The sequence below is a fragment of the Nipponia nippon genome, unplaced genomic scaffold, assembly GCF_047370975.1.
Source record: "Nipponia nippon isolate SJK-2023a ecotype South Korea unplaced genomic scaffold, ASM4737097v1 scaffold_11, whole genome shotgun sequence".
Classification (NCBI taxonomy): Eukaryota; Metazoa; Chordata; class Aves; order Pelecaniformes; family Threskiornithidae; genus Nipponia; species Nipponia nippon.
Genome location: NW_028262302.1, coordinates 12,473,006 through 12,500,835, shown reverse-complemented (window position 1 = coordinate 12,500,835; position 27,830 = coordinate 12,473,006). Strand labels below are relative to the sequence as shown.

The 27,830-nt window shown below is 40.2% G+C and overlaps 1 protein-coding gene across 14 annotated transcripts in view; it reads left to right on the top strand.

Annotated features, from left to right (window-relative positions):
- FOXN3 (forkhead box N3) overlaps positions 1-27,617 on the top strand; it is a 207,159-nt gene extending 179,542 nt beyond the window's left edge. For 7 of the 14 annotated variants that reach the window (XM_087747478.1, XM_087747482.1, XM_087747479.1 and 4 more), the window contains 4 exons: positions 2,118-2,183; positions 13,535-13,643; positions 22,844-22,867; positions 25,459-27,617. In XM_087747478.1, coding sequence (XP_087603604.1) covers positions 2,118-2,183; positions 13,535-13,643; positions 22,844-22,867; positions 25,459-26,008 — 749 coding nt within the window. In that variant the 3' untranslated portion in view covers positions 26,009-27,617. The remainder of the gene's footprint in view (positions 1-2,117; positions 2,184-13,534; positions 13,644-22,843; positions 22,868-25,458) is intronic. The other 7 variants (XM_087747484.1, XM_087747488.1, XM_087747485.1 and 4 more) reach the window with 5 other exon arrangements.
- The last annotated feature ends 213 nt before the right edge of the window (positions 27,618-27,830 follow it).

The following is a 27,830-nucleotide window of genomic DNA, read 5'->3' as shown; positions in this document are numbered from 1 at the left end:
TTGTGTTAGTGTTGCGAAGTCATTACAGAAACATGGTGGTACCATTAGTGGTCCGAAGGCTAAGAACGCACCTTTCGAGATAAACCGGTTGCATCAATTTTATCTCGAAGCACAGCGTTTGTTACACAGACAAAACCTGAAGTCAGGAGGAAATGTGGTTTTTCTGGTTGTGTCCTTTTATTCTTTCAACAGCAAAATTAAGTGTGCTACAATGTTGCCCACTGGTGGGACCTTATTTAAAGTAAAACAAGAAAACAGAATTTAGGAACAGCTGATAAACAAATGCTGAAGTTGTCTGTATGAATTACGATACAGGGAATTCAACTTCTAACAGTCGTCTTATTTTATGGTATGAAAGAGATTGAAGAATTCTGGTTTGGTTTGGCTTTATTTCTCAGCCTTCTTTGCTTTTTGTCTTGCTTTTTAATGTTAGATAGATTATCCCTCTTCAGTTTGACTAAAGCGAAACTCTTGCTGTGTGTGCTGCGTGGCCCCAGTCCTGCAACATGGCACATATTCGGGAGCGAAGCTGTTTGGAAATGGCACTTTCAGCATAGATGCTTGCAGCAGGAATATTGCTTTTGATGTATCTTCAGACTTGAAGATGAACATAAGTTGGTAAAGCTGCTTTTCTGAGGAGTCTGCTGGTAACTTTGACACTAATTTAGTCTGCTGCTGCTTCAACTTTAGCTTTACACCCGCTGCACTGTTGCTCTGTTTACTGTTTCAGCAATTAAATAATAGAGTAGCCATTAGAAGTGTGTTTCCAGCTATTCACAGAAAAATAGTACATACTTAAACTACTAAAAAAATCGCTTTTTTTCCTTAATCGGTCAAGTGAATTTTTATTTTGCTCAAGCAGATACTGAAATCCTCTCTACGTCATTTGTACTGTTAATAAATTGCAGGACTTTATACCACATTACATTACTCTACTGGAAATAGATTTGAAATATATAAAGATACAATATACATATATTTTTTTAACAGTGAAAAGTAATTTTCTGATATAATAGCCAAAATAAAGTGCCATGAAGCTATTAGCAGTAAATTGAATTTTTTGGTATGTAATTTAGTATAAATACTGACAAGCTGGAAAAAGAAAACCCAAACAACAAATGCATGCTCATTAGTCATTCAGTTTAGCAGCACAGAGGCAGCAGTCGGCCAGGGTGTGCGTTTTTATGTCTGCTTCAATTGCACACTTCATTTATTTGGACATGGCATAGGCGGCTTTCTCTGTCACATGGCATCACTGCACGATTAGCAAGTTGCGCCCCAGGGCAGCTGGGACGCTTTGCTGGGGCAGATGTTCTTTTCAGCTTATTCAGTGGCCGGTCTGGGGTTGTTTACTGTTGTCATAGCTACCTACATTTCCATAGCAGCCGAGCTGCTGTGTGCAGAGCAAGTGAATATAGTTATAAAAGGATCATATTTTGTTCTGTCTCTATAACTTACCATCTGTCAACTGACTGTTCGTGATGGATTCAGAAACCAATTTAAGAATAACAGCAGCCAGCCGATGATTTTTGCTTATATTAAAGTGACAGTGGATGAGGATGCAAATAAGTTGGTGCTTCAATGAAATGCTAGTTTCTCCCCCCCCCGCCCCCCCCCCCCCCCTTACTTGTAGCAGTTTGGCTTCCAACACTTTCTCAAACATCGCTGAAATCCTTATCGACAAATCAAAATGACCAAGTGTCATTTTTCTGTACTCGCTCAGGTGTAGGTGTTCCTTACGCTTTCCCACTCTACTGTCAGCTCATCCCTGTGTGTTGCTTCCAAATTGTGATGTTGCACCTGCTTTCGCAGATCCTTTGTAATGAAATCTAAATACTCTCCACAGAATTAAATAGCGAATTCATGAGGCTAACGGTGAAGGTATCATGCACACATGAGTATGGTTTGATGACATTCATCATGGCGCTCTACTTAATAGTAGCAATGGGATCACATGCAAGTTTGGGGGTAAATTTAATGTGTGATCAACGAGCCCTCTGAATAATGAACTCTTAATACCTTTTCACTGCAGAGATTTGGTTGAACCTATAGTTTAGCAACGGGGGCAAGAAGGTTAGCCCAGTTGTAAATAATGTATTTATTGGTTGATTTTCCAGATCCTGACATTGATGCTGCCACTGCCATGATGCTTTTGAATACTCCCCCTGAGATACAAGCAGGTTGTGAGTAGATATTTCTATAGCATATAGCAACATAGACGTGTAAAGTTAATATTCTCTTTTATAAGTATACAGCGTACCAGATAAAAAGAAGCATTTAATGAAGAAATATAACTTCCCTTGTAGACCCTTACACTTCCTTGACCCTTACATGAGTATAATTTTGTGGTTCATACTACATTCTTTGTTACATGAATAGCAGTAATCCGTGATCTCTAATGTAAAAGAGGGGTTATTGTTATTCATGACATACACATAATTGAGTAACATACTATTACCCGTACTGATAGAAAGACCTGGGGCAACAGCCAGGAGAAAGGCAGAGAGAGAAAGAGAGCAAGAGAGTGAAGGGTACATGGCATATGGTTTTGTTTTCGTTTTGTTTTGATTTGACTCCCATCGTGTGAGTTACCACAGCCATCTGGATACTTTCCATTCACTTGGGCACTGTTTCAGCTCCTTCCTTGCACACATCCTGCCCGTTTTGTGTTTTTGCTCTGTCTGATGCAAGGCAGTAGGCAGGCTCTGGGGAGCAAGGAAAGGTCTCATTTCCTGCCAATACTGTCCTCCTCCTCCTGTGACCAGACCCGAGATTTTGATGCTGTGTATTAACAGAACACTGAAGGGGCCTGGGTCCCCACTGCACTGGGCTGTGCAAACAGGGCGGGAATCATCCTGCCCCACAGAGCTTGCAGTGAAGGTATTAGAGGAATCCGTAGAGGCATACAGCCACACAAAAGCAGGGAGTACAAGAAAACAAACATATCGCTGGTCAGCAAGCACGGTAGTAATGCCAAGTGACAGGCAGCTCTAAAAAATAAAGGCAGAAGTTAAAATAGAAGCCATTATCAAGCCTGTCTAGCATCACCGCTATTGTTCTAGCTCATGCAACCAAATCCAAATTCTAGGGGAAGCCTTGATTTGCACTTTGATACTCTGCCTGGGGAAGAGAGTCAATTACCATCAAAGCATTTCCTGAGCAGCCGAGGAAAGCTATTGTCAGCCTGCTTTGTGACCCTGCCAGAGAGGTGCCTCTTGAGATGCTTCTCTCAGGGGAGAGCACAATGTACCAAGAAACTGCCCGTTCTGGAAAGAGAGAAGAGTGGTCCTTGTCCTCCTCTCCTTCAGGGACTGCGCACGGTAAAAGGGTGAGCAATCCCATCTATGTGTAGGTAGGAGAAAGGAAGTATTTTACTGGGGAGAGGAGGTTATTGTTGGGCTTAGTGGGAAGAATAAAATGAGAGATCTTCAAAGGATCAGAAATTCAAAGAAGCCAGGTTTGTGGGGCACAGAAAAGGGGAAAAGAAGTTGGGGTAGAATGAAAGTGCAGGGGTAAAAGGGTATGTGAGAGAGGGAAGGAGAAATAAAGCAGTATGTGCACAGAAAAGGATGGGGAAAATGCAGAATAATCTGAACTCTTGGAGGAGCTGGAGAGCAGGAGAAGGTTGCAGACAAGAAAGGGAGGAGATCCATAGTGAGCTACATGTACTAAACACGCTGCAGATTTTTATCACATGCACATGTTTGCCAGCATTGCAGGTGTTTGTGTGGAAGTGATTTGGAGACTTGGGCACTGTCATTTCATAGAGATCATAGCTTGCAGATTGGCAAATGGCTTATTGCTATTTTAGTTTGTAGAGGTCGCTCTGAGGAAGGTAATTCTAGCCTTCTACGAGTTTGGCATCTCTCTCCCTCTTTGTCACCTTCGCAGTGGGCTGTTGTGTCAGGACGTCAAAAGTGACAGGGAAATGAAAGCAGAAAGATGGTTCCTCATTCACATTGCTCCCTCCTTAATGTCTGCAAGTAACGAGGCCTTCCTCTGTGCCTTTCAGCTGAAATGCAGGGTCTGCTCAGAAGTTCATGGGTCCTTCCAAATGTTGGGTAGAATTGGCTGGTGCCAGGAGGAAAGGGCAGAAGTTCTTATCGTAACCTCAGAGGTCCTCTAAATAACAAAGGAGAAATATTTTTGTGTGTGTGTGAAGGAACCTGAGGAAGTAAATCAGCCTGTCCTATGAATTGCAGTTGGGTCTCACTTACCTACCATGTTAGGAAAATCTTAGGCAACTTAAAGGAAATTAATTGCTACTGCACATTAAGAAACAATTGCATGAAAAATCACATTTAAAGTTAGTTTTCAAATAAAAGGCAATTGGGCTATAAAAATTTCATTGCAATGCTGAGCATCATCTAGAAGCTCACAGTTCATTCTCTGTGCTGTCAGTGACTACAGTGGTCTGTAAATCAAGCTGTGAATGATCAGGGCAGTAAGCATGCTGGTACTCTTTGATCCCTTGAAGATTTAGAGTCTGTTCATCGTATCAGACTGTGATGTCAAGCATGTGCTCAAGCCATCAGGGCTGCAAAATGCCCCGTCTTCTGAAGACAAGCTTGCCTGGAAGTGATTTGAATAGGGAGAGACATAGTGTACAGTTTGGCCAAAGGTGTTAATACCTGACTGAAAACATCCGTTTGGTCTGAGACTCTGACTCCGAGTGTGCCAGTTACTTCCACAACAAAGACGGTCGGATGGAGGCAGAACCTGAGTGTCATTTCACGGTATAACCAATAGACAAGTCAGAAGGTTTAAAGCCGCAGTCCATTAAGGCCTTTACCTGTCCTACAAACATTTAACCATTGTTGTGAAACGTGGATACCTCTAAAGCAGATTGTGAGAGAGTCTGGATTCATGTTTGTGTGGGTGGTTACATGTGTTGGCTTTTGACTTTGAAGGCATCTTCTTGGATTAAAAGCTACCTTTCCAGCAGGATGAAAATCCGTGCTCATCTAGGCAATGTGGATGCTAAAAGCATCTTTAGGAAGAAGTTAGCTACAGCCATCATTCAAAGTCTTATTAACATTTAGTCTTTTAATATAATCTGTCAGAAAGGAATCCCATCTCAGTGGCATTAGAAAATCCAGAGTAAACTATGCCTGCTTTGTAAGATTGATTAATTAGCGTTACGGTTTTAAATGACCATTTAAAATCCCATACCCATGTGTGGAATACTGCTAACAACCACACATGAATTTTAAAATCAGCTTTTGCTTTTATATGAAATCTTGAAACAGTGTCTGAGCTGGCACAAACATTGCTTACCCATTTACCCCAATCACACTGTGCTTTAGTCTTCATGCAAAAAAAAAAAAAAAAAAAAAAGGCAGAATAAAAGAGTAAAACACCGTTATTAGGATTATTTTGTGTTTGTGGGGGTTTTCCTTTATAGAGTCATGAAACTGATTGTTCACATTGTCACTAAAGGTTGGAAATAATGCAATTATAGTTGGAGTGTTGACATCAGAAATCAATTTCTAAAATATTAACACTTTGCAGTATTTTCACAGACCAAATATTTCTAGGTTGTAACTAAAGGCAGAAGTTCAAAGTAGCCAGCTCTGTGGAAGACTCTACTGAAACATACAATCCAGCTGGCACCAAGAATAAAGCATGAAAGATACTGTGATATGCTAAGAAAGTGCATGTAGGAACATAGTTTTAATACTTCCTTTGCTTCAGTTTATGGAAGTCCTTGTATTTCATCAAGTTTTGTATGGTTTGATTATGTTTAAAAAGAAGCAACAACTGAAACACCTGCTTTCTTCAGTAGCAGCTATCACAAGTTATGAATACTTTGGATATTAGTAGCCACTAGATGAATATTAATTCCAAAATATGTGACTTTCATTGAAAACTGTATTTGGACCTGCAGGGGACTGGGTACTGGCTGGGCCATCTTGGGCAAGTTGCATCAAATTTCTGGGCCTGTTTTCCCTGATGGGAATCTAATTCACAGAGAGGACAGAGGAAAAGGAGATGGTGAACAAATGGTAAAGCTCAATTTAGAAGTCATGGCTACTAACTCAATGAAGCCTATGGGTTAGTTTCGTACAATTGTTAAGATTTTCAATACTTCAATTCTTACCAGTGATTTGAAAGTAAATGTTACCGGCTGTCACTCCAGTGTGGCATTCCCGACTCTGAAGAGTGTTTCGTCCTGGGCATGTCATTTAGTCTTGCCAAACCATTGTGTTTTACCATGAATAAAATGGAGATTGTTTTCTGTGGGTTTGCAGTGTGTTTGGACTTCCTGAGATTCAAGTCACTGTACGTATTTTAAGTAGCAATACCTTCCTAATTGGTGAGGTCATTCTGAACTTGGAACCATTTGCTCTGAGGGCAGGACCAGTAAGAAGGGAGTGTGTGTAGTGTATTGCTGCTGCTGCTACTGCTACTGAAACGACACTGCGGTCAAAGTGATTATACTGGAAATCTTGATTTCATTCAAGAAGCTCCTGACTCAGCGATATTATACATAGCTTCGAATTCATGAGTAGTACTTTGCCTGTTGCTATATAACTTGGGAATTGCACACAAATGTAAGTACACTGCTCAAGCTGAAGTTTAATACTGCAAACATCTATAAGCAGTGCTTGCAGACAGGGCTGGGGTAGAAACCAGGAAACAGAGAGTCCTCTCAGCTCCGAACATCCATGTTCTGTTTGCGATACTGCTCGCCGCTACTCACCCAGGTTAGCTGGAAAGTGGTGGCCTTCAGGAGACTTTGCAACACTGGTTTTGTGGGTGGCTCCTTACAGGAGACTGAAGCGCTGTGATAAAGATGTTTGGGAAGATAGGAGCATGGAGTTTTGCTGGGTGCTTCTTAAAAAGTAGGCTTTCCAAGGGTGAGATCGACGTCTTTCTGATTTGGAAATCTTTATTAATCTTTGTCACAAAGCATATAAAACCCAGAATAGATACATATATTTTAAATTTGGTGGGAGGAGAAGTAATTCCCTAAAGAGATCTGCTAATACTGTACTTCCCTACTTCTAAAATTGTACCCCGATGAAATTTGCTTTTTAAGCTAATGCAAGTGGCTTGTATATGTGGAAGTTAACTTTACAGGAATCAAGACAAAAAATTGATACAAAATTGCCTTAATAACAGACAGAAATCCTCCAGGTAGGATCAAATAGAACATGCTGTTTTCTTGGGACATTTTTATTGTATATGAAACTTGATAAATGTAATGTTCTGTTTGTAGTGCTTGTGGACAAGTTACTTATTATAACTTATTAGGCAGCTACCAGCCTGACTTTTTATATTAGAAAATGATAATCATTGACTGTAAACTGTTTCATAAAGCTATTTTTGCTGACAATTCTATATCAGAGTGAAAACTGGGAAAAGACATTTTCATAGGGTTGAAACTTTCCATTCCAGTTGCTGGAATTTTTGGGGGAATGGCATCCTCAGCTTCTATTAAAGAGATTTTTTTTTTTATTTTTTTTTTACTTCACTGTTTCAGTTTTAAGTCATTAAAGTGAGAAAATAGAATTGGAAAGACAACTTACTTTTAGGAAATGCTTTCTACTTCTTTCTCCCTACTCCTCATATTTTGATTTCGCAGCATGGTTTAGTTTGTTGTTGAGCAGTTCCAGTATCACCAAAATGAAGAATCGCTGGCCATGGTTTGCTACTTATACAAAAAATAACTGGGAAGATTGAATTATTTCTATTAAATGTCCTTAGAAAAGGTATGAGTGTGATAAGATTATCAGGATACACTTCTCCTCTGTCGCCCTTCTTAAATTTTTTTTGAGAGTAAATGGTTTGTTGGATATGTCCTTGATTGGCAGTTTGTTAGGACTACAGACTACGTAATTTAAGAGCTGTAAAATTGTCCTTAAGCAGTAAAATAGAAGAAGTTAGGCAGATGGCATCAAATGTATGCCTAGGATAAGACAGTTGAAGTGAATGAAGTTAGGTTTGGCAGATAACATTTGCTTTTGGCAACTTCTGATGTCCCATCAATTATACATCATTAGCAATTTCCTATTTTCAGTTCTTGTAGCCTGAGATAAAGTATTCTGCTAAACACTGTCCTGGAAGAGAGACTGGCAGAAAGAAGCTGAAGCTGACAGATATTAGCAGAAACTCAGTATCTCTTGTCTATAATGATTTCTTCTGTGCTACAAGAGATGGGTCAGGGCAGAGAGCCCTGAGATAAACGCATGTGCCACATGATGACAGAAGAGGCAGAGAACCAGTCTGTCCCTACAGAATACCTTCATACTCTAATATTCCACTTTTTTAAAGTTCGTTTTCAATAAATATTATTCAGTCTTCCTCACTAGTCTAAATGTTGGCTACCTTGAGCTAGACAGTTTAATGAAGTGTATGCTTGTTTCCCAGGTGACATAAAGAGCATGTTTGTTACCCCTTTCTTTTTAATTTCCTTGATTTACAACAAATTGCTCTTAGTGCTGATATTTCATTTAACTTCCACGTGCCAACATTTATCCAAGAAGTTGGATTCCTTATTTAGTGAGTTGTTGGGGTGTCAGTGTGTCTGAATTCTCTATCCATTGAGTATTTCCTCCTCCTTTTCCATTTCAGTTTTGCCAATTGCTATACTGTGTGTTAGACAATCAAATCTTCAGGGAAGGACCCAATCTAACATGGTTCTGATTGTTGTGAAGGTCTTGGATGAGGTTGTTAGCTCAGCTGGATGGGGAAAGCTTGCTTTACCTGCACACACACTTGCAAGTAAGGGATTATGGATGCAATGTTGCGGGATGTGATGGAAGAAGGACATAGTTTGAGATATTCTATTCAGCTCATGTGCACACAAGACCATGCTCTGAATTAAAACAGTCCTGCACTGGCTGTGGAGTGATCATGTGGCCTTCCACTTATTTTCCACCTTCAGAGGCTGAGTATGGGCTACAGAACAACACTGGATTTTTGAGGGCTTCTGTTGGATCTTTTTAACATTATCCGAACGTAGTGTTTTGATGGAATCAGATTATGGTACGTTCTCCTACACAGCATTCACTTTATTTTTCTGTTTAAACTGCAGTGTGAAAGTTTGCTACAAAAGACAGAGAGATTATTTTCCCCCTTGGAGAATTTCAGAGATGCAGTCTTGATTTTTGACGTTGGGTGCATTGCTTCTCTCCAGAGTTAGCCAGTGGAGACTTGAAATGCCATCAGATCCTACTCAGGTTGTGGAATTCCACCAGAGCAGCATAAGATCCAAAAATCATTTCCCCATTCATGCAGCAGATTAGGGGCAGATTCTCTGCACGTGGTTTAACTCTACTCCAGTGGAAGTATCTCCTGAGTTTAAGCTTCCTGAGAGCAGGCTGAGATCCAGTGGCTCCTTGGAAACATAGCAGTGATGAAAGCTGAAAGGTGACTAATGATTTTGTTGTTTCAGACTCTTTGCGTTTCACTAGGAACGTGTTGTGAAAGAGGAAACCTTTATCAAAGAGATGCACGGATCTTTTTGCATTGTTTTCTTGAGCTGAGTTTCTCAGACGTAAATGTCTCTCGGCACTTGCACAGAAAAGGTGTAAATTACGTTTCACACTTCTGCCTAGGAATTGGAACCATGTAACCTGCCTGTACTGTTGGTTAAAGAAGCATTAGAAAAAAGGAGTCTGGACTGTAAGGTGTTAGTCCAGACTGGCACTGATTGATGATATGGCTTAGAGTAAATTATCTTACCTCCACACCTTGAATCTTCAATCTAAAATATAAATACCTCACCTCAAAGTATGGTTTTGAAACTTAATTAAAGCTTGTAAGGCATAAATGTATCTTTGGAATAAAAGCGCCACATATTTTCCAGTAAATAATCCACAACCCTTCAAAAGTACCATGTGAAAATAATTCCTTGGGTAATAAGTAGCCATCTTCATACAGCCTGCACAAAGGCAGGGAAAGCATCTGGGTACCAGGGACAATGTATTAGCAGTTTATATATATATGTATTTTTAAAATAAAGTAATTAGTGTCATTTTGGGAAAGGATGGGTATTGATGCTTTAAATGCTCTAAGTAGAGATGCGTGAGCAGCAGAGATCAGTCTTACAGTGGTACATTGGTTATGTGGATAACTAGAAATTAATAGCTTCTACCATTGAATTATTTTGATCCGGCTTTTTATTTTAGGTTTGAATGCTACAGAAACTGATTTACCAGCAAGATGTGGTGGTTTGTGGTTTTTTTTTTTTTCATTATGGTTCCAGATGTTTATTGAAAGGATACACTGCGTCACCCGGTGTCCTTCTTCGGTTCATCCCTTGCGTCTGTTTGTCTGCATAACTTAACTAGTGATGTAGTGGTATTGCTGCATCGTAATTCAGGGAGTTTTGGGAAACAAAAATAAAAATCAGTAGCAATAACACTGCTGTTGCAAGCTGAACTAGTTACTGAATTCTGAGTGGTGATTTCAATATGCAGAGCTGTGGTGTACTTCAGAGAAAAGTTAAGGCCTCTTCTGGCATGAATAGTCCGTCCTGTCGAAGCCTTTCAATGCGTGGTGGCACACTGAACAGACCAGACATAATTGAAGTGAATTTCATAGGCAGGAATAGGTACCAAGTTGTCTCTGTGGGGATATTTTCAGAGGACAGCAAACTTCTACTTTTTTCTTAAAACAGATCTTAATTCTTGAAGGGAAGATGTGGAGTGTGTGTGTGTTGAGGTGGGGATGTTTTTAAATGTCAAGCTTTCAAAGAGGGTGTTCCTGAATAGCACACCATGACTTACAAATGTGCAAAGAGTCAGGAAGATGGAGAATGGGTTCGAGTGGGAATGTCAATATATAGAAAGTCTAAGCTATGAGACTTGGCAGTGTATTTTATATATATATAGGAGTGCAGGGGAAAAGGAAACTTGGTAAAGAAGGAAAGACGTGAGACAATGTTTTGAGAGAAGTGATGGGGAAGTGAACAGGATTTTTAAAGAAGAGATGGGAGTTGTCAATAAGGCAGAAAGAGAGGGTAGGAGAGGAGGAAGGGTAAGATAAGCATCAGCTAACTTTTCTGACAGACAGGATAATTAGGTAACCATGGAAAGAAGAGTTTGGGCATCGAGGAGCCTGTTGCTCTCCTTTTGCAGTAGAACTGTCAGTGTGTTTGCTTTGAAGTTTTATATGTATATATATTTAGGCAACATCCATAGCTAACTGACATGTGGCTCTGTATGTATGCATAAATGTTTTGTTTCAATATAAAACTTCATGGTTTATATCAGAGTAAAGAGAAGATTCCCAGATCTTTCTTGGTCAAAACGCCTCGTTCATGTCTTTTAACGGGACTTTGTAAATGTAAACTGTACTGTGTAGTGCAATACAAAAATCTGTCCCTCTTGAAAGCCTGTTGGAAAAACCATGCCCAATGGAAATGATGTCTTTTTATCGATCTTTTGATATTTAGCAGCTTTATCCATTGCTTTGAATTTACCTGTTACCTGTGCATTTGAAGTTAGCCATATCCTTGAGCAGACTGCTTTTCTTTAATGACACTGGTATTTTGGCCATCTTAAGGTCATGCTATTGGAACGAATATAGTAAGAAGTTCAGATTTTGGAGTTTTTAGTAATTCCTCTACATTAACATCCCCCTGTAGTAAACATCCCTCTACAGTATCTACAAACCCAAACATCAGAGCATTGAAAGCCTGATAGCATCCCCTGAGTGAAACAGATTTGATCGATTTCTCATAATCTAGTGCTGGAGGAAAAAGTGCACAAAGTAGTGAAGTATAAATAGCAAAAAGCAATTTTTAAATTATTTTGGTCATTGAAAGCTGACCCTAGTTGTTATAAAGTAGGTTCTGTAATTTTAGCAATTTGAAGCTGTACTTAAGCACCTAAATATAAATGACCTATTGTTCAGAGGTGCTCAAAAGCAAAGGTGGGTATAACGCAGTGACAGGATTTGATTAGGGGGGTGATGTGCTCTCACCGGCAGGAGAAAGAAGATTATTTTCCCAGAACTAATCTGTGTGGTCTTGAGTGAAGCAAGGTGAGCATCGGGGTATAGCAGCAAGGGAGTTGTGGGTCTGGCTTGGTGTTGAAAGGAAGTGGAAATGTACCTCTGCAGCTTAGAAATAACGTACTGCTGATAATTACTTTCTCTGCCTCAGTATGCAGTAGCATTTTCAGGTGTGAGCGTTCAAAGTTGGGTACGTAAAGTGTATGTGTTGATTCTTGGGCTGAATGATTTTTCTAGTCTCCCTGTATCTTCTTTAAAAATAAAGTTTTGTAGGTGTACATGAAGTGATGTGGTTTACATTTGTCTTGTATGTATTTATATAATATCTCTATGCTTGAAAATAATACATCCAGAGTAATGATCATCATTTTCATTTTGGACATTCCCCATCAGGGGAAGTTACAGTATGAATGATGACTTACAGTAAAGAAAACATGACCGAACTGGCTAGCTGTGGATGTTAAAGAAGCAAGTTTGGGTTGAGGCTGTTGGAGGGTACTGTTCCAATGTGAAAGGACATAATAGCTGTGCAAACAAATGGCATGACATGTCAGTCCCTGGTATAAGGACTGTGTTCAGTAGTCCTGCATCCTACAGCGAAGGAGGAGAATGCTGAGGACCTGCTAAGGACAGACTCTTCCTTTGGTGGTGCCTCGGTAGTGCTTCCTCTGCTGTTCCTTCAGCTGCGGGGTTGGCTGCCCTAGGCTGAGCAGTGCACAGAAACATGCCTGGATAGAAAAGAAGTACTCAGTTGTAGGTTAAAATCTTGTTGGCCAGAGCTGCGGTTTTCAATATACAGCCAAGTTAAAAGGCCCCAGTGAAATCTTTCATCTGTAGTGGCCAGTACCTACGCAGTTCGGTGTCAGTGGCATCGGCACGTGGCATCAGATGGGGGAGGCTCGGCTGTGACCCGGCCATGTGCTGGAGGCGCGTGACTGCTGTCAGGCTGGGTGACAGAGGTCATCGGTGGCAAGAGAGAGGGGCTAATTAGTGGTATGGAGCTAATGCCTTTTTAGCCTCTTCTCTTTGCTTTCCTGGTAAAGCCGCATTTGTAGTTAATATTTTATTTTGCAGGAGACAGAGGCCAAGAGATTGCTGCACAGAAAGTAAGCTGGGATGATAAAAAGCTATGACCTATGTTCTTGCAGTGAAGTGCTTATATTCTGTTTATCTGTGAAGGGTTGCTGTTTCTTACTGTAGATGAAATAGTTACATCTATGCTCATAGATGGTTTTGACTTTAAGCACGTGTATTCCCAGCAGAATGGCGATTACAAAACAAAAGTGGTTTGGTTGTACAAGGAATGATCTGCAGCAACTGGGTCAGGCAGTGGCTTCCACAAGCCATGTTATCCTTGGTTGCTGTTAATTTTTTTGCCATGAAAATAGCTTTGGAAAGAGCATGGCATTCACAAGAATTGAGGCTGAGATGTTCAAGGTAAGCAGTGTACTACACGAGCCTCTAATGTTTTCTCAATTCATTGAAAAGCTTAAGTTCCACATTTGCTCCTACATTTTTCTACCTTTTCCTTTAAAAGAAAAAATGTTCTTTTTTTGTTGGTTTTTTTTAGTTCCTCCGGGAGTGATACAAAATGGAGCTCGAGTTCTGAGTAGAGGAATATTTCCTGGAGCCAGGCCATTGCCAATCAACCCTATAGGAAGCATGGCTGTTGCAGTAAGGTAAGAGTGGCTCATTGCGGGATCTTTATGAAGTAAATCAGTATTTTGCAGAGAATGTAAAAGTATACGTAAGTTCTGGTCAACAGATACATTGCTGCTTGCTAATACTTCTGAGGTTCTAAATGAAATAAAATTCTTGCCACCTAAAGTTCTTGGGTTATCATTCTTTGCAAGATAGTCATGGCATATCTGTCTGTTGCACACTGGTTTGTAAAAAGAAGTTTTATTTTCACTAGAAAATTGCAGGCACTTTATGGTGAGAACCTCCTACAGTGACCTGTTTTTCTAACTGCAAATGCTTTTTCCTGCTTCTCCCTCCCTCCCTTTTCCTAAAGACCTTTTCCTGGATTAAATACCAGTGAGAAGAATATCAGTAATATTAAAGCAAATTCTGAAAGATATCTAAAAATATAGCTATCATTTTTTTATTAACTTAGGTCTTTGTGAGGCAGTTTCTTTCACTACAGTTTCTATTTCATAGAATCATAGAATCATTTCAAGGTTATACCGAAACATTCAAGGGTAAAATGTTGTTTGAAGATATTAAACTTTTTCAGAAAGCAGGGCAGTAAGAGACATCTAGTGATGGCAATAAGAACTGTGGTTCAGTGGTTTGCTTTAATTAAAGCAGTCATGGTTTATTGGTGGAAGAACAATTTGCCTCAGGTGTAGCTCCATTTTCAGTCAGTCACAACAGAGCTTAATTTGGTCAAGTGTGCTGCTGGTGCCCTTCTCTTTCAGAACTCTCAGTATCTGCAAAAGCTATTTCAGCTCAGGCAGTTGGGTATTCTGGGTGGGGTTTCATAATTAGCACTGACCCCGCTTTGCTGGGCTGTTCCAATTACACCCTCTGATCTCAGTAAATGGCTGCAGGGCAGTGAAATAAAGTGTCTTGATAGCTGCTTATTCTGTTATTATTTACTTGGGTTTTTTTCCCATTAGCTCTTTATTTTTTTATCCCTTTTCAGAATCAGTGTCTAGCCCTTTGGGTACAGTATTTCCATCCAGTAAATGGAGAGAGAGAGAGAGAGAGAGAACCTGTGACATTCATGTACTCTTGGTGCTTAAAATGCATAGAGGGGAAGACACTAATTGGAATAAAATCGATATTTTTTGATGGGCAACTGTTTCAACTGTTTTTCACATTTGCTACGCTGAAGGGATCAACCCTGAGGGTCATCCTCCAGAAGTCCATCTCGCTTTACCACAGTCTGGCCTTGCTAGCAGTGGAGGTTAACCATCTTCAGTAGCTTTGCCACTGACTTTAGCCAGGTCTTGTATTCTGCTCCAGTGGGGATTGCAAAGCAGTGGGACTACTGGATCATTAATTATATATAATTTTTACGAGGTGTCCAAGCTAAATGGAGGACATAGTGGTCTGAATATTCTCTCTTGAGTTAGAATAGAATAGACTATTTCAGTTGGAAGGGACCTACAGTGATCATCTAATCCAACTGCCTGACCAATTCAGAGCTGACCAAAAGTTAAAGCATGTTGTTAAGGGCATAGTCCAAATGCCTCTTAAACACCGACAGGCTTGGGGCACTCACCACCTCTCTAGGAAGCCTGTTCCAGTGTTTGACCACCCTCTCGGTAAAAAAATGCTTCCTAGTGTCCAGTCTAAACCTCCCCTGGTGCAGCTTTGAATCATTCCCACGCGTCCTATCACTGGATCCCAGGGAGGAGAGCTCAGCACCTCCCTCTCCACCTCCCTTCCTCAGGAAGCTGTAGAGAGCCATGAGGTCACCCCTCAGCCTCCTTTTCTCCAAACTAGACAAGCCCAAAGTCCTTAGCTGTACCTCACAGGACATGCCTTCCAGCCCTCTGACCAGCTTTGTTGCCCTCCTCTGGACGCATTCAAGGACCTTCATATCCTTCTTAAATTGTGGGGCCCAGAACTGCACACAGTACTCAAGGTGAGGCTGCACCAACACTGAATACAGCAGGACAATCACCTCTTTTGACCAGCTGGTCATGCTGTGTTGATGCACCCCAGGGTGCAGTTTGCCCTCTTGGCTGCCAGGGCACACTGCTGACTCGTATTGAGCCTGCTGGCGACCAGCACCCCCTGATCCCTTTCTGCAGGGCTGTTCTCCAGCCACTCCTCTCCCAATTTATATTTGTGCGCAGCATTACTTCATCCTAGGTGCAGAATCCAGCATTTGGACTTGTTAAACTTCATCCCATTAATCATTGTCCAATGCTCCAATCTATCTAGATCGCTCTGCAAGGCATCTTGTTCCTCAAGAGTCAACAGCAGCTCCCAGTTTGGTATCATCAGCAAACTTCCTAATGGTGCATTCAACTCCTGCATCCAGATCGTTGATACATCTTGAACTGAACTGGCCCTAGAATTGAACTCTTGAGGAACATCGCTGGCAACCGGTCACCACCCAGATGTGGCCCCATTCACTACAAGCGTTTGAGCTCTGCCCTTCAGCCAGTTCTTCACTCAGTGCACTGTAAACCCACTCATCCCACAGTTGGACAACTTGTCCAGATGGATGCTGTGAAGGACAGTATCAAAAGCCTTTCTAAAATCCAGTAAAACTAAATCCACTGCCTTCCCTTCATCACTAGGTGGGTGACCTTGTCATAGAAGGATATCAAATTAGTTCAACAGGCCTTTCCCTTTGTGAACCCATGTTGACTGTGCCTGATGGTTGCATTATTCTTTAAATGCCTTTCAGTAGTACCCAGTATGATCTTCTCCATAATTTTTCCAGGAACTGAGGTTAGACTAACAGGTCTGTAGTTCCCTGGGTCTTCCCTCACACCCTGCTTGTGCATTGGAATAGCATTGGCTCACTTCCAGTCAGCAGGGACCTCCCCAGACTCCCAACACCTTTGCTAGATGATTGAGAGGGGTCCTGCCATAACATCCACTGGCTCCTTCAGTGCTCTGGGATGAATCCCATCAGGGCCCATGGACTCGTGAACATTCAGCTGATACAGCTGGTCCCTTACAATTTCAGTGTCCACAAATGGCACGTCACTGTTCCCACACTCGTGGTCCTGCTGGTCCTGGTTTATCTGCATTTCCTGCTTACACCCTGTTTCATAATCAAGGTTGACTTGAGGAGATCGAACTGTTTTTCCTTCCAGGCCACTTGAAAACTTCCTTCTGTGTAGACATCCTCAAATTGCTATGCTGTAAGGCTGTATATAGTTAAATTTTATGCGTTATCTGAGGACTTCTCATGTTTTTTCCTGGCAGGTAGAACAGGATCTTTAGCAGCTACCTGCTAATGTAGATGTGGGAAATTAGGGATTTTACCCATCCCTTGCTTATGTTCTTTTTGCTCTGTCTCAGAGAAAAGCATTTATAATTAGTTAATGCAGATATTTCTAATTCTTCTTGTTCTCTTCTCCAGCCTTAGGCAGTATTAGAAATAGCTTGCTATGAATATATTCCTGGTCTGCATGATGTCTGCTCGTATTTAAGGGCTCCTGCAATATCCCCTCTTCTAATTCTTGAAAAGGCAGGGCAGGGGCAGGGGGGGAAGAGGCTTTGAAAGCTTTTGAGAAGTTAGGGGACTCTGCAATAGAGCAAATTCAGCAGGCAGTTTTGTCTTGTTTCTCTTGGGGATATTAAGATTCAGAATTTCTTTAGGAAGAAGGTCAGTCTGGATGCATGATGCCTCTTGGAACATCATCTGGTCCTCTCAAAACTGGATACTTCCATTACCAGTTACTGTAAAAATGGCACCCTGTTTCTTGGTGCTTACCCCTCTCCTCAGATACACAGGGCTAAATAGGACCCGTTGGGCCAAGATTTCATGGCATCTCATGAGAATAACTTCTGCTTATCATGTGCAGCATGGGGAATTTACCACAGCATCCATGCAGCTGCCTTCCATTGCAGTTAAGAGTAGTACTGCTCACATGGAGCTGTCATTCCTGCATAGAGAGAGATGCTCCAGCCAGGCTGGCAGGGCACGTTTTTAGACCTGTTCAGGTACAAGAAGGTTGATTTTCCCTTCCAGCTTTCACCAGGAGGGAGGTCTGCTGGGCAGCCACGGGAGGTGGTGCAGACTCCTGTTACGGTTATCTGCAGAAATTACATGCCAACCAGCTTCTTTTTACTCAAATGTGTATTTTCTTGAGAAGAGTTCCTTTGGAGCTCTAAGTGAAAGGCCTAAAACCACCTAAAAAAAGTGGTTTTCATCATTCGTATAGGGGACCTCTAGTATTTTCTTGGTAGTGTATCCTTGCATAATAAATTAAACCTCTTGACTGGTTTTCTTTAGTTACCATATGTAGGAGTTACGGATTCTTCTGTAAGGTGCTGGTCTTCTGTTGGCACTTCCTTGCTGTCTGAGCTGTTTATTTCCTCAGCATCTTAGTGGTCTTTGGTTTTGTTGTCCCCCAGACTGCATATGAGTAACTTGCAGTATGTTGTCCTGTTGTGCAGACTGCCATTAGCGTCGAAACAGAGTAAGAAAAAGGTTGGTCTTGGGTTAAATTTGCAGTTGTGATTAGGTGGAGTGTTTTGACTAATCTGTTATTCAGAAAGGAGGCCAAAACCATAGCATTGGGCTAAGATGCTGAAATCTGTGATTTCTGATGTGTTAGCTCCCATCAGTTGGAAAGTTTACTGTGCTATTCTTTTTCAACAGTGTGACTGCGAATGTATTAGTGTATTTTGTTCCTGCACAAGGTATCGATGTGTTGCTGTTCCCATGTAATTGCATGTAATTACTTTATTTCTTTATATATAAAATAAAGTATGATTGAATTAAGTAGTTTGGATTAAAAAACCCTGCCGAAAAGTATTTAACAAACATGACAAATCCACCACTTTCCATGAATAAAGAATAGCAATTGAGGAGAGCATCATTATGTTGTAGTGCATTTGGCTTAAATTGCACAAATAGGCCTTTCGTTCCAAACTAATATACAAATGGAAAAGGCATCCCACGCTATTTTTACTTTGAAAATCATCCTCTGGTGTTAAATCTCCACAGCAGAGCATAATTGGATGTGTTTTGACAGTAGCTTTTTATTTACTTTATTCGCTTCTAGCTTGTTTACCATCCGTATTTTCCATGTTGTGGCTGACAAGTCCAAGACCCACCCGAAGACAGCAGGGGAAAATAACGCTTCAAAGCTGCACAGCGTGTAGCGTGTCTCTAACATGAGATCCATCATATATATTTTTGGCAGACCATATCCCCATACAGTTCCCTGAGAGGATCTGAAAGCAAATGCAGTGATAGTCTGGATATGTAAAATAGAAAATACTGACTTACAAAGGTATTACATGAAAGCAAGCAAAGCCAGTAGTGCCTTACATGCAGCAAGGAGTTGGTTGTGCTTTGAAGGTGAGCTCTTGCTCTTACTGTGTACATCCATTGGAAAATACCTTTTAAATGTTTACTTAGGAGGACTTCTGTGTCCACTTTAGTAGGCATAGTCTCTATCAAAGTTGCCCAGTGCATCTGCTAACGTGCACCTTGGCAAGGTGCAAGAAGCTCTATCATATGTAATCACCTTCCACATGAGTAAGGTGTCATCAGTTACACTGACCCTTTGGAAGAGCCCAACCTTGGAAGCTAATATATTAGAGCTGTTTGAACTACTATTTCAGTACATTCAGCAGACAGCCTCCACCATGATGTTTGTCATTTTCTTTGGTTGTCCGTAGTGCATGAGTGATTTGTGTCTATGTCCACGTCCTGCCGCAGTCCAGTAGACCTACTGAGCCTAAGCCTCATCTGCCTGACGTGGGCAAATCCACTGAGGTGAGGTTGATGGAGTTTCACTCTGCAGGGAATCTCACCAGCTCTGTGGCACAGGCCTTGTCATTTGGTCCAGGTTATTCTGCAAAAGATGTTTTACAAAATATCCTTGGTAATTTTTATGTATTAGGTCTTTTTTTCTTCTCCTCTGCCCCAAACGTTGACGGCTACACAGGCCGCTGAGCAGCGTTCACATGGGCTCCCAGGTAATCCAGGGTTTATGAAGCTCTGGTCTTCAGTGCTTTTTGTACTGTGAAGGCCATGCTTTCCCATTTTTTTTGGCCATATTAAGGTGCTACTAGTCCTGGCCCACGGGGCTTAATGGCCTGTTCAGTGGTCTGTTCTGATGGGAGGCCAAATGAAAATCCAATCCCATAATACTAGCCATCAAATAGGCATGAGATGGAGGTGAATAAGAGGGAAGAAGAGTTCGCAGCCAACTTGGTGGGAAACCTTAAGGAGTGGGTAAACCTTTAGGATTTGGGAAGAGCGAAGCAGAGCCAGTCCCAGGAAAGATGCTTTGGCTGGATTTGCCATTATCTTTGTTTGTCGATGTGTCGGAAATGTCAGGATGGAGGATAGCATAGACTCCATTGCTTAACTGCCTTTTTTAGCTCATATTTCCCCAGAATGAATCCAAGCTATTGTTTCAGGCTAGTTGAAAACTTAGGCAAAACTTATTTATATGCCACTTACGCCTAGGTAATACGTTAAATTACTTTTGGTAGTGTTTGTTAGAAATACTTTGTTTTTTTAAATTATTGCAGGTTAAAAAAAATGGGAAATTACTTGGGTTTTTTCCCTTTTTTTTCAGTTCTCCTTTCTCACCAAACGTCTGTAGCTTCTCAAGCAATTTCACAATTATCTGTAAATTGCAAACACAAGCTTCCCAGGGAATTTCCCGAAGTAAAAAAATTTTCCATTGAAGTTTCCAAGACAAAATGTTCCCTCTTCCTAGGGAAAGGAAGTGCATCCACACCGGCAGAGCTCCTGGTCTTCCTTTATTTTGGGGAAAAAAAAAAAAAAAAATTAAAAAAAACAACCAAGAACCAACAAAACACCCCAAAATGTGACACTATCAAACCTTACCTACTTCATCATGAGTAGATTTTAAAATATCTGTTCTTCTGCTGTTAATGCCGCAGTTTCTTGAGCAGCTCCTGATCATTGGGGTGTGACAAGAATGAGTTTTGTGCCTAACTTTATTCAAAGATGGAAGATTGTTATTTATGATTATTTTCACTTTAAATTTATAGGGCAATTACTAGATTATTCCTCAGGCCTAGCTTTCATTATGGTGACTTTATTTCTCATGCTGGCTTTATTTTTGCTTATTTTTTCCTCCCTTGAAGCAGCCACTCAAGCAATGATTAAATAAACCAAACATAAGTAACATGTGCAGCGTAGATGCCAAAGCATAAGTAAAATCATATAATTACATTATCTGTGAATGATTATTTTTGCTTAGGTAAAGGAACTGGTAGGTACTTCCTTTTATAAATTCTTAATTGTATATTCTTCATGTTCTTGCTTATTACTGGCATGATCAGCTTAACAAACCCCAAATCATCCTTGTTGCATTGCATTCCTCTTCCCACCTGTAACAGGCAGGATGAGTTATCCTTGGGAGCTGAAGGAACTCTTTAGTAACTAAAGGACAAAAATACTGACTGACTTGATTATTCTTTTCTGCAAAATGCAGAGGGCTTCATTTGTCTTAACTTCAGATCTGCTGTTGATACTGACAAAGTGCTCTTTCTGCTGGCAGTTCATGACTTGCATTTACTGTGGTCCTTTGCATACAATTATGCTGCGAAGTACCTTTGTAAGAGCTTCTATCAATAGTGTAACTGACTTGTTGTTGTTGACTTTTAACTCAATAACGCCTGATAGAATCTCATCATACAGCAAGTGAGCACCACTTATTTTTCATTTCCTTGCTCGTCCTCCTGTCTGCTGGTGTGTAGTGGTTTTAAGTAACAGTTCAACTACCTGTAGCTCAAAGTTCTGACTGTCCTGAATGTCCCTTGGAAATTATGTTACCTATACAGTAGAGTGTTATTTTTTCTAGCAAACCTGGAACCTGTCAAAATCCACAAACCCAACTTACCTGTACTGCTTTCTTTGTATCTTTTAACTGGGTGTTTCCAATTACATACCAAAACTGTCACCTGTGCGTATACAATATCTGTCATCCAGAAGGATCAGAGATAGATAAGATGATATTTAAGCTCCACATAGGTTTGCTTTGTTCATCAAAGGAATATACCTGTCTCTGGTGTGGAATACAGTAAGCATTTTTCAGCAAAACTTTTTGCCATTTTGCACACAGAATGTGATCGCCTATCTTTTTTAAAGCTAGTAGAGAAATTTAAGGAAAATATATCTGCCTTTGGTAAAAAGACTGAGACTTACTTTCGTCTCATCCTGAGGAGGACCCCTTTGAAAGGCAGAGGCACTAACAAAGGACATTATTTCCTTACTGACTGAGATCCGGCTGCTGTGAGTCCCACCTGGCTCCTGATGACCTCAGTAGCAGAGCTCCTATCCATTAACAATGGGAATGGAGTCGGGCTTTCAAAAGTCCAGACTTACCTCTGCAGTGCTTGAGGGTTGCGTCATTGTGCTACAGGCAAACTGAAAGATTTTAAGAAGAATCTGTGCATGGTACTTTTATCTGTATGACTGTGGTTAAGATCCCTCAAGCAAATAAAGTAGTCCATGTCAGTAGGATGAAAAGCTCTAGAGACTTGTCCCATGGGCTCTCCTGAAAGGGCGAGGCACTGCTTTAAAACATTTGAAAATAAGTCAGTTCTGGAAATTTTGAAATACAGTTCGGAACAAAAAAATGGGGAAAAAACAAGGTATTACTTGAAATACATTTCCCCTCGCTGTTACAGTAAACACAGAGTTCTTAACTACCCTTTCTTCCCCTGTGTAATTGAAAAATAATCCAAACATCAGAGCAAGAGCTTGTTTAAAAAATCTATTACTGTTACAGTAACAAAGTTAGAGTTACAACCAGAACTGTGAGCAAAAATAGATTCAGCTGGCCAAAACCTATCCCTTGAAACCCAGGGGAATTCTGTCCACTGATGATCTAGATTGAACTAAGTAGATCACAGATTCATTTCTTAGTGAGTATGTGACTGTATAAGAGCAATATAAAGCTTCAGAATGTCTCAGAAGCGTGTGCAGAATATGGATGGTTTAGATATTAGTTTATTCAACTCTTACTAATCTACTAATATCAATTATAACTAATTCTTCATATCTTATGTTTGAGCTATTGCATATCAAGATACAAATCAGATTAATTTACTTTGAGGGTATGTGACTTTTGATCTTGTGAATATCCTAAAACACTCTGCCTGTATAACTCATTTTCATTTCTGTGGATATCCTTTGCTAATTCTCTCCTTGACCTGCTTTCTCTTCCTTTTTTATTTCCCCAAGCAGAACTGGTTGGAAATCTTTCAAAATGTAAGTGAAAACCAAAGATTTTTCTGAGATGCACATGCTATCCATTTCCTGACCAGTTCCATGATAGGTGCCTTTCTTCTGAAGTGTAGTGATATTTCCTTTCCTCCCATTTTTTTAAGTGATTTCTTTTTTTCACCTTTCTGTGGTCTTCTGTTTTTCTTTGTCATCATCCCTGTTTGCAGTCAGTCCCTGTGGGATGCTAACCCCGTAGTAGTACACCTTCCCCCAGGACATTGCTTCTGTAATCCCCGGGCCTTTCATTCAATTTCTATGCTTTTTTGGAAGGATTGGATCTGGAGTAAGTCCCATGGGCAGAGCTTTTGAATCCAAATTATAGCCCCTTTATGTAAAAGCAAACACTAGAGACTCAAGAGCGGGGCAAATCAGGGATGTCTTTTTGGCACGTGGTTGCTCTGCTCCATGGAACTGTAGCTTTCCTTTTATTGATAGTCTCTCAATACAAACTAACAAATAGGAGTAGATCTAATAACATGAAAATGGGCATCTTGATTTAGATCCCATCTGTTAGAAGCCTCGTTCACTAATAGCCTAGTCAGTAGGAATCCCATTTGAGTTCCCACCTATTCTGTCCTGTGTTTGTTTCCTTGGAGCAAGAATTTATTGCTACTTTTTAATGGAAAATTAGTAGCATGTGATTTTTATTAAGCCACATTGCTCTGACTATTAGCTGCCTAGTAAAATCAAGTAACTTTAATTTTATGCTAATCTATGATAATTTTTAACATCTTTAAATGTAAATTTGCCCTAAAAATGAAGAATCTGTCACTTAAAATGCATCACATGCTTCCTCGTAATGACTGATCTTAAGAAGTTGGTTATAAATTCACCTTACAACTAGTTTAGTATGGATGATTTCTTCTTTTAAGCGTTTGGCATCCTCTAATGACAACCCCTGCAGTGGCAAACCATCACAGAGTAAATGCAGCTGGCTTGCTGCACAATCATGAATGACATTGCATTTAGTTATTAATAATTGAAGGAGCTTTGTGTATTCCTTCTGGGTTCTGTATATAATTTATGGATCATAAAGCTACTCAAAAATCTAGGGGAAAATAATTTTGTTGAGCAAAAGAGGTTGGCAAGAGGCTTCCTTTGCTAATAACTGGGCCTTCTATTATATACGTTTCTTTGAAAATACTGTAAATAAGAACATTTGGAATGACTGATTAATTTGCTACCTTCTAGTGTTGTCCTGTCGCTGGTTCACAAAAGCCTGTTTCTTATTTCAGCAAGTTCTACAGACAAGAGCATTTAGATGAATAGGAACTGTGGAATTAGATACATCACTCTTACATTTTTCACCTTTCAGCCTTACCTTTCAGAAATGGATAATACTCTGCTGTTTCTTCTGTAAAGAAACCAGATGTGAGGTCCATTCCCTGAAACATAAAGCACTTTCCCATTTTTTAAGTAGAAGAGCAGTAATACTGTAGACATGCCACTGTGACATTCCTCTTAAGAAGTACATTCAGTGCATGTGTTTAAGAAAAGGTTTTAATCCAACACTGCTGTGAGTGCACAAAAGCAGTGTAGTGATAGCACGAAGATGGCAAGACTAGATTTTAAAGCAGTTTATCCTGTGATAGTTTAAACAGTCTTGCTTATTTCAGTTTTTTTTTAACTGCTAGAGGGGTTTGCGGCTGGTGAACTGGCGGGTGGCAATGATGATGCCTTTACTCAATGACGAGCATCCTTCTCCCTTTTTTTCAGCAGGAATTAAGCATTGCGCAGGGTCAGTCCCTTCTTTAACAGAGTTGGAATTACTGTATTCTGTATTGTAAAGTCAGTGGCAATGCTCTAGTATTTTCCAGTGCAGAAGAGGAAACTTAGTTTTTAAATATATCATGTTGCAGTAGTTCCCACAGCACCGAGTGCCGTAAAACCAAAGGGCAAAATGACAACTTTTAGAGCAAAACCAGATTTTTTTTTTCCTACTGTTTGTTTTTAAACACGTTTTAATACTTTGTTGGCAGCTAGTGGCTTAAGATTATATTGCTTTTAAGATTATTCATAAACTGATCACAATCAGAAATGTGACTGGACTGCTACGTGGGTGCTATACTTAGTTGCTCCCTCTGTCGGAAAGAGTCCTAGCTGGAAAAGAGCCTTTGAGAGGGGGCAAAGAAGTACTCCAGAAAGCTAGTGTCTCTTCCCCGCATTTTTGATAGTATCATTTTATATGAAAAAGGGGAGAGGATATTTATGCAACTCATCAGAGTTTATTTACTATCCAGGCGGTAAAATAATGGGGATTTTTTCTTTTTAATCTTTTTTTTGAAGTGTAAAGTATTAGTTGAAACATAAATCAGGACTGTTCAGACATCGCTTATTTGTGCCCATCCCCTGCTTGCTCCTGTCTCTTGTGCTGTTATCTGTCTTTTGGCTTGTTTTATGTGTGGAGTCCAATCCACAAGAAATTTGAGTCAGGCTTTGAAACCGGTCTGCATGGACACTACTTTGATAGTCATAATTTTAGATTATCTGTCAGTTGGCTTTTCTTCATCATCTTTTGCACTGAAGCAGGATCACATCTCTGTGGCTTCTAAGACTGCTTCAATTTGTTTTTACAGGAATGGAATAACAAACTGCCGGATGCGGACAGAAAGCGAACAGTCCTGTGGCTCTCCAGTTGTTAGCGGTGACCCAAAGGAGGATCACAACTACAGCAGTGCCAAATCTTCCAACCACAGGAGCACATCACCTGCTAGTGACTCCGTTTCCTCTTCCTCTGCTGACGACCAGTATGAATTTGCAACTAAAGGTAGCCAAGACAGCAGTGAAGGAAGTGAGGTTAGCTTCCAGAGCCACGAGAGCCATAGTGAAACAGAAGAGGAGGACAAAAAGCAAAATCAGAAGGAGACCAAGGATTCTTTAGCTGACAGTGGGTATGCGTCCCAGCACAAGAAAAGGCAACATTTAATGAAGGCGAAAAAAGTACCAAGTGACACGCTGCCTCTTAAAAAGAGACGTACAGAAAAGCCCCCTGAGAGTGACGATGAGGAGATGAAAGAAGCAGCAGGATCGCTCCTGCATTTAGCAGGAATTCGATCCTGTTTGAACAACATCACCAATCGGACGGCAAAGGGGCAGAAAGAGCAAAAGGAAACCACAAAAAATTAGAACAAATCAATGATTTGTTTGAACTTACGAAGTTTTGTTTCAGCACGTCAGGTGAATTCTAATGATTTGTGGCAATATCAGCAATTTTTTCCTTTTTTGTTTTTCTTTCTATTTGTTTTTGTTTTGTTTCTTTCTTTTTCTCTTTTTTTTTTTTTTTTGGACCCTTAAGATTTTTATTTTTAAAGGAGATTGAAGCCATAGAACTCATACTGACACTCAGCTAATTTACAAAAGCTTTTCATTACCTGAAGACAAAAAGTTAACAAAAAAAAAAAAAAAAGCCAAAATCGCCATTGCTTTCTCCGGCTTGTCAAAAATGCATGGTTGAATACGCAGTGACATCAACATTAATGTGATGGGAGTAAAATTGGGCACTTGGAAATCCCTCTTATACTAGAAGAGCTGTGCATAATTTAGTAATCATTCAGGCCTGGCCCTTAAGAATTGTTTTTAATGGCCTTATGATTGGGTTAGAAGTGAATGTGAATAAAGAGATTTGGGGGAAAGAGGAGGCACGTACTTCTCAACACCAAACCAAGAACCATCTAGTGGCACTTGGATACGTTGTGCCATAGAAGTCTTTGGACAGCCACTGGTGGCAACCGCGCAAACCGTAATGCACTTTTAGTGCTTCACGTACTATATGTGGCTCATAATGTGAAGACTGATAACTTTAAGTTTGGGGAAATTTGAACTATGTATGCAATGGGTTTCAGTGAAATAATGAGAAGAAATGGGGGGGGGCGCTGTTAGTAGCATCGTTAATCATTGAATTCTGTCTTCTATATTAAATTAAAAGAATGTTCAAAAAGCCATAAGCCCGAAGATTGGCACTGCGTGCAAAAAATAATAGTAATAGGGAAAAACAAGCTATGTCTTCTAAACTGCCTGAGTGAAAAGCAATCAAGTCTAAGAAATTACAGTAGATATTAAGGAAGGAAATACATCAGAATCATTTTCTGTGGATCAAATCCTTGATCTAACTGGGGAAACAAAGCTACAAAACCTGCCATTAGTAGTATTCTGTATTTTAAAAAAAAAGGAAAGTATATTGGTGAACAGTAAAATTCAGAAGTTCAACAAAAGAGCTCCTACACTGCCCTCAGAAATGAGTGTGCAGCTACCGTCAGTCAGGATTCATCTGTGCAAAAATGACAACAGATTTCCAGATTCAACCAGCGTAGCCAGCAGAAGAAATTTGATCCACATTGCATGGATTCCTTGGGGGGGGGGGGGGGGAATACAAAAAGCAAACAATTTTTTTTATTCAAAGATGACAAAGTTCTTGTAAGGTAAATAATGTATTTAGCATGAAGCATGAATTATTTTCATATAAATATAGAAAATAGAGAAAAAGGCTATGCCTCTAATTTTTAAGCCCTTAGGCTTAGAGTTTGGTTTTTTGGGTTTTATTTTTTGTTTGTTTTGTTTTGTTTTTGTTTTGGTTCTTTTTCGTTGTTGTTGGGGTTTTTTTGAAGCAGGTGTTTAAGGTTTAACCTTCTTCAGGGACAAACACTGACTGTTGGGGAACTTACTCTGCAATATTAAAAAATAAAATCTTCATGCTCTGGTAGGGCTTGGATGGTTGAATTATACTGCCTTGTCTGCACATTCAGCCCCCCTCTCCCTACTTCTGTTTAAAAAAAGAAAAAAAAAAAAAGAAAAAAAAGTAAAAGTGTGTCCTTTCTTCGTCTGTACATGTGTAACATGACGCAATAATCTGAGGGCAAATTTAGTAGTGAGTGTGTATGACAGAATCAAGAGAATAATGGGAGGTTAATTGAGGAAAACTCTCTGATTTGATTCAGGAATAAGTAGACAA